Source organism: Octopus bimaculoides, chromosome 16 (genome assembly GCF_001194135.2).
Source record: "Octopus bimaculoides isolate UCB-OBI-ISO-001 chromosome 16, ASM119413v2, whole genome shotgun sequence".
NCBI lineage: Eukaryota > Metazoa > Mollusca > Cephalopoda > Octopoda > Octopodidae > Octopus > Octopus bimaculoides.
Window position 1 is genome coordinate 3,877,803 of NC_068996.1, and position 7,286 is coordinate 3,885,088.

At 38.7% G+C, this 7,286-nt stretch overlaps 1 protein-coding gene across 1 annotated transcript in view; it reads right to left on the reverse strand.

The window, feature by feature from the left end:
• The window catches only part of LOC106877034 (adenylate kinase 7), a 68,994-nt gene that overhangs the window by 15,363 nt on the left and 46,345 nt on the right, over positions 1-7,286 (reverse strand). The window contains exons 11-14 of the mRNA XM_014925820.2: positions 5,946-6,074; positions 2,440-2,704; positions 683-940; positions 253-333 (exon numbers count right to left, since the gene is read on the reverse strand). Of these exons, the coding sequence (XP_014781306.1) occupies positions 253-333; positions 683-940; positions 2,440-2,704; positions 5,946-6,074 (733 nt within the window). The remainder of the gene's footprint in view (positions 1-252; positions 334-682; positions 941-2,439; positions 2,705-5,945; positions 6,075-7,286) is intronic.

The window sequence follows — 7,286 nt, forward strand, 5'->3', positions numbered from 1 at the left end:
TATATATATATATATATATATATATATATATATATATATATATATATATATGTGCATATTTTTATATAAACTCTTGGCATTTTATAAATGGACATAACTTGTCTATAGAATTAGAAAGTCTTCCATTATTCTGCTGCATGCATCATCTACCTATATCATACTTGTAACAACTATATCCATCAATCCATCCATTCACCCATGGTCACTTTCAAACCACCCTTTAACAACACTGCTTCTGTTTGCTTAACTTACCATAATTCCGTGGATCTTTGATTATTTTCTGTATCGTATCGACTGTCTGTTTCATCATTATTGACTTGTCCTGTGTGACATCTGGTGGAAACAAGAGTAAAGGATGTTAATTCATTTTACACTCTGAACACACTCTGGTTTCTTGCTTTGAACAACAACTTCAATCACATTGGCAACATCATCACCATCCTTATCATCATCACCATCACTATCACTGTCACCATCATCATCATCATCATCATCGCCATCATTATCAATATCATAACATTATTATCATATTATCGGCATTGGCATCATCACCATCATAACTGCTACCTCTAGTGTCATTGACCGCCACTGCTGTCTTTGGTGATGTCAGCACCAGCAACATTGGTGTCGCCATAGTCATTCAACAAGAACAAACTCCTAAACAATTATTACCGTTACTTACCTATTCGTTCTGGATGGAACTCAAGTTCATCAAAGAAGTTCAAGACAGTGTTATCTTCAGTGTTATTTGCACGGAACTCTGTGATTCTTCTCTGGAAACCTTCCTCAGTGTTATGTGTGCCAGCCACCACTTGCTCTGGTAGTCGCATGATGCGGTTAGACAGGAAATTGTCATCGGCATCCAGGCTGAATATAAACTCTGGCATAATGAGTCTGTTGTAGTGGAGGTTGTCATCAGCTTCCTCTTCACCTTCTTCATCTAGATTTACAGGAGAAAAACAGGAGAATTAACCATTGAGACCTTTCAGCTGAAACATCAAAGATAGCATAGCTGTTACAATCATTCATTACTACGACTACTACTGCCGCTGCTGCTGCCACCACCACTACTACTATTGCCACTACAAATGGGTAGACATGGAAAATCCACAGGTGATAACTACTCAGGTTTACAATTAATTATAAATTGTATTTAACTCATTACTGTTCACTTCCTGTGCATTATTTCAAGTTCAGTTCAAGCAATTTTGGCTACATTTTCTGATGAGTTGTAGTGCACCTGAGCATTGTACCCAATAAGTTCATTACTATTATTATTATTATTATTATTATTATCATTATTGAGTGAGAGAGCAGTGCATGCCATCAAAGTGACACTGGGGTACAAAAATACAAAGCCCAGTATACCCATCATGACTACCCGTCTGATAAGGGTACACCAGGCACATGCATCACAACCATATGTACGCGACATAGTGATCTCATATCAAGATAAACAGCGCATGACCTCACAGGTGGGGCGCAGTTAGAATTTTTTTCAGGTCGAGTAGCCCATCCAGCTCAAAAGATACCTGAATAAGGTTTGTTTAAGGATGTACATATCGTCAACCACCAAGGGGCATGCTCAAATGGTTAAGGTCAAACAACTGACAAGCAAATCTGTGGTATTAAGCAGAATATTTGCTGTAGCCCGTCTTTTATACCAAGACAAAACAATGTACATGATAACACTTCCAATCGTCGCCGTCGCCGTCGCCGTCGTCGTCGCCGTCGCCGTCGTCGTCGCCATCGCCGTCGCCGTCGTCGTCGTCGTCGTCGTCGTCATCATCATCATCATCATCATCATCATCATCATCATCATCATCATCATCATCATCATCATCATCATCATCATCATCATCATCATCATCATCATCATCATCATCATCATCATCATCATCATCATCATCATCATCATCATCATTATTATTATTATTATTATTATTATTATTATGCTTGTTTTAAGGTATCAGTTCTTTTGTTTGTTCACACTGTTAATCACTTTCAGAAAAATGGTCTATATCTATATAAGCACGACAGCTCCTTTGAACCATGTTCTCAGTCACCTAACTCACCTCATCTCAGAGGTTGTTTATAACAAAAATGTGTTGAGATTTTTGCCAGTAATGCAGAAACTCTCAGTCTGTCTGTTTGTATGTCTGTCTGTCATGCTCTCCCATCTATGTTTGAACTATTCCCTTCAATTTATATATCATTATAAACACTTATTTCTTTCATTTGCAATTTTCTGCCTTCTCAGTAAAAACCAGCCAAGTGGATGAGAAAGAAAGACTGGTTTTATCTCACCAGGGGTATCAATATCATTATGACTGGCTCTATTTACACAACTTACTCATCCACTTTGCTACTTTACTGCAATCTTGGAGATGAAAGAAGCATTGACAAATCTATCATAAGGAATGGTGTAAAGAAATTTACCTTCGTACAACAGTTTGGCCTGATCTATTGACTTGGGAAAGCCATCTAAAACAAAACCTTGGTTTTGGCAACGCTTTGACATGAGTTTATCTTTGACCATCATTACTAAAAGATTGTCATCCAATCTCTGATTATTCTGTTCTTTGTTCTCATTGATGTCGTACAGTCTTGATGTTGGATCCTCAATGCGGTTTTCATCTTCTTCTTCTTCTGCATCACTGTCATGTTCAAAATTAGCAGTAGCCATTTTCTGTTCCAGATCCACCTGCAAATGTGAAGTCTCTTAAAATTAAGTACCCACAGATTTACACACACACACACACACACACAATAAATATATATATATACACGTACATTATACATACATACATATCGTCATCATCATTATCATTTAACATCTTATTTCTTTATTGTCCACAAGGGGCTAAACATAGAGGGGACAAACAAGGACAGACAAAGGGATTAAGTCGATTACATCGACCCCAGTGCGTAACTGGTACTTAATTTATCAACCCCGAAAGGATGAAAGGCAAAGTCGACCTTGGCGGAATTTGAACTCAGAACGTAACATCAAACGAAATACTGCTAAGCATTTCGCTCAGCGTGCTAATGATTCTGCCAACTCCCCACCTTTTATCATTTAACATCTGCCTTCCATGCTGGCATGGGTTGGATGGTTTGACAGGAACCAGACAGGTAGAAGACTGCTCCTGGCTACTGTATTTGTTTTAGCATGGTTTTTGCAGCTGGATGCCCTTCCTATATACAGATGTAGGCATGGTTGTGTGGTAAGAAGCTTGCTTCCCAACCACATGGTTCTAGGTTCAGTGCCATTCCATGGCACTTTGGGCAAGAGTCTTTTACTATACTGACCAAACCAAAGCATTTTGAGTGGATTTGGTAGATGGAAACTGAAAGAAGCCTGTCATATACATATATGGTGGTTGTCTACTCCTTATGCAGAGTTTGACCACCTCCTGTACCTACACCTTAGCACCATCATAGTATCTGATGTGGCTTTTTAAACCAGAAAATGTTCTGAAAAAGACATCCACATAGATTACACCTCCGATTTAGAGCACCAAGAGCTGCAGATAAGTTCTGCTCTTTGTGGATCTTAAAATGTCTTTTGAGGTCTACGTTGGATTTGCAAACCTTCTGGCATACACTGCATTCGAAGGTGTGCACAGACATATAGGCAGAATAGTTGGTGGAGATTCATTTTCCATGCGTTTGCAGATGAGATTTGAGGCCAGCAAAAGACAGGCATTGTCTGTCACAAAGTGTGCACACAAAATGGTCGTTGTCATTCACCTTCTCGATCATAACATTCATCCTTAGATATCTTTTGAGTCTTACATGCATTATCCTGGCTTCTTCAAATGCTTTCACTCCACTCTACACCTTAATTTGCCATCCAACTTGATCCGAAGCAAGGGTTTCTATGTCTTCTGGATCCATTCCCAGTGACATCATAGTAATCCTTATGCTATCCTTAAACCTTTTTTAGGTTTACGCCGATAGCGTTTGCCCTCTGCAAGCTCACCCTAAAACAGCTGTTTCGGCACGCATTCATCTGCCATTCAAACAATATGATCACACCATCTCGGTTGGTTCCTTAAAATCATAGCTTTAATTGAGGTGATGCCTGCAGATGCAAGGACATCTGTGTTTGGAGTGAAAGAACTCCATTTAATGTTTAAAATTGGATGAAGGCATTTTTGGTGGAATTGTTCTAACAATTTAAAATGCCTTCCATAACAAGTCCAACTTTCATAGGAATACAGCAAGGATGGTAAGACAAATGACTTGTAAAGAGGCAGCTTTGTAATCTTATATATATGTTGCTGGCACCAAACATGTGACTCTAAGTCACCAAATGCTTTTGTTGCCCTTTGAATTCGCAGCTGTATTTCTGTACCGAGATTTCCAGCAGACTTCTGATCAGTGCTGCTTGACTGGCCCTCGTGCCAGTGACATGTAAAAAGCACCCACTACACTCTTTGAGTGGTTGGCATTACGAAGGGCATCCAGCTGTAAAAATATGCCAGATCGGATTGCCAGACCGGATATGAAATATTGGATTGCCAGATCGGATATGAAAGACGTTTCTAGTGTTTGGGTCATGAGAGGGGCAGAGAGCTGGACTGACCATCATCTAGTGCATGGAAAAACAGATTTTTCGATAATGCCTAAAAATCAACAGTCTGGTCTTAAGGTACACAAAAAGTTAAATGTTGCAAACTTTAAATTATACATATATATAAAAATATATATATATATATGCATATATCTTTGTGTGTGTGTGTCATTCTGTCTATGTTTGTCCCCCACTTAACAATAGGTGATGGTGTTTTACACCCCCATAACTTAGCGGTTCAGAAAAAGAGGCTGATAAAATAAGTATCAGGCTTAAAAAAACAGTCCTGGGGTCGATTTGTTCAACTAAAATCCTTCAAAGGCAGTGCTCCAGCATGGCTGCAGTCAAATGATTGAAAGAGGTAAAGGATAAAAGATATATTATCAATATAACATATTCAACATACTTTTGTGGTTGAAAAGCCAGAAGCTATGCTTTTCATCCAGGAAAGATCCTATTATAGATGTATTGTGTTTAAACACACTATATACTTCAGATTGCTAGAGTGACAGATACACATTTCAGCATTGTTGCTGCTTCTCAGTGTCATGCACTCATGTTACTTCCAAAATTAAATTGAATCAGCCAGTCTGGCATGACCTGAACTGACTAAGGAAGGCCTAAATGCTCTTACCTAGAACCCGTCTTAATCTCTTTTAATTTCTCTGGGACTTTAAACATCTGATAATGTGTATGTGTTCTGACCTCTGAACATTTAAGCAGCGTGGAGCTGAGGCAGAATGTTATTAAATATGTGTTAATGCATGCAAGCATCCGCGCGCGTGCATGCGTGTGTGTGTGTATGCGTGTGTGTGTTTGTCTATACATGTATGAATCTGTTTAACTGGATGTGTTTGTACATGTATGTGAGCAGGTGCACGCATATGTATGAATGTGTGTGTATGTGTGTATGCATGCATGAGTTTATAAGTGTGATGCAGTGAGTGTATGTGTATATATGTGTGTGTGTTACATGTGTGTGTACATGTGTGAGTATGTGTGTTTGTTTACATTTGTGTGTCCCCAACTTGGAAGCAATGAGATCTTTGTCACTTCTCCTGTCAACAAATCATCAGTTGGCTTTATGCCTTGCTTTCAAAGACATGTCATATAACACATCTCTTAAGAAAACAAAGAAGTAAGAGTCAGTAACTAGAAAGCATCCAGCTATAAAACAATGGTTCAGTAATATATGTGTCTAAAACCATGCAAGCTTGGAAAAAAAAACCGAAAGAAACCTGTAAAAACAAATCAAAACATAAGAAATAAAAATACAGATTGGAGGAAAGAGAGAGAGAGAGAGAAATAGTTTGAAAGATAAACACAGAGAGACATTAAAAGATTGTTCTAGTTTTGATAAACTTACCAAGTTCTGTATGTAATCACTAATGACCTCTTTCAGTTTGATGTGATGTAGCTTATATGCAGTACAGATCTGTTCTGTCACAGTCGTCTTTCCAGCACCAGGGGGTCCTAATATGCAAATCCTTAAAGGCTGAAACACAAACAAAACAACCAAAAGTACACTATACATATATATATATATATATATATATATATATATATATATATATATATTATCATTTAACATCTGCTTTCCATGTTGGCATGGGTGGGACTCATACATATATATATACACACACACACACATATATACATATGAGAGAGAGAGAGAGAGAGAAAGAGTTTGAAAGATAAACACAGAGAGACATAAAAAGATTGTTCTAGTTCCGATACATATATATGACAGTACTGCCTCATTGGCACTCGTGCCGGTAGCATGTGAAAAGCACCATTCGAGCGTGGTCTTTGCCAGTGCTGCCTGAGTGGTTCCTGTGCTTGTGGCACGTAAAAAGCACCATCCAAGTGTGGCCGATGCCAGTGCTGTTTGACTGGCCCTCATGCTGGTGGCATGTAAAAAGCAGCCACTACATTCTTGGAGTGGTTGGAATTAGGAAGGGCATCCAGCTGTAGAAATATCGCCAGATCGGATTGGTGCCTGGTGTAGCCTTCTGGCTTGCCATCCCTCAGTCAAATCATCCACCCATGCCAGCATGGAAGGCGGACGTTAAACTACAATGATGATGATGATGATATATATACATATATATATATCTATATATATACATATATAGTATATATATATATATATATATATATCATATATTTATATACACATATATTGAAGCTCTGGTGATGCTATAAGCACTCACCAATGAATACATTGCATCTTACAGAAAACTCTGTTCTAAGTTAACGAACTTTATTTCATAATTTCTTGTTCCTTCATTATTTATTTAATTTCTTATACATATATATGTTGCTGTTGACACTCCGTCACTTACGATGTTGAGGGTTCCAGTTGATCCGATCAACGGAACAGCCTGCTCGTGAAATTAACGTGCAAGTGGCTGAGCACTCCACAGACACGTGTACCCTTAACGTAGCTCTTAGGGATATTCAGCGTGACACTGTGTGACAAGGCTGACCCTTTGAATTACAGGTACAACAGAAACAAGAAGTAAGAGTGAGAGAAAGTTATGGTGAAAGAGTACAGCAGGGTTCGCCACCATCCCCTTCTGGAGCCTCATGGAGCTCGAAACCTCGATCCTATGACCGCGAATCCACTGCCCTAAGCACTGGGCCATTGCGCCTCTCTCTCTCTCTCTCTCTCTCTCTATATATATATATATATATATATATATAT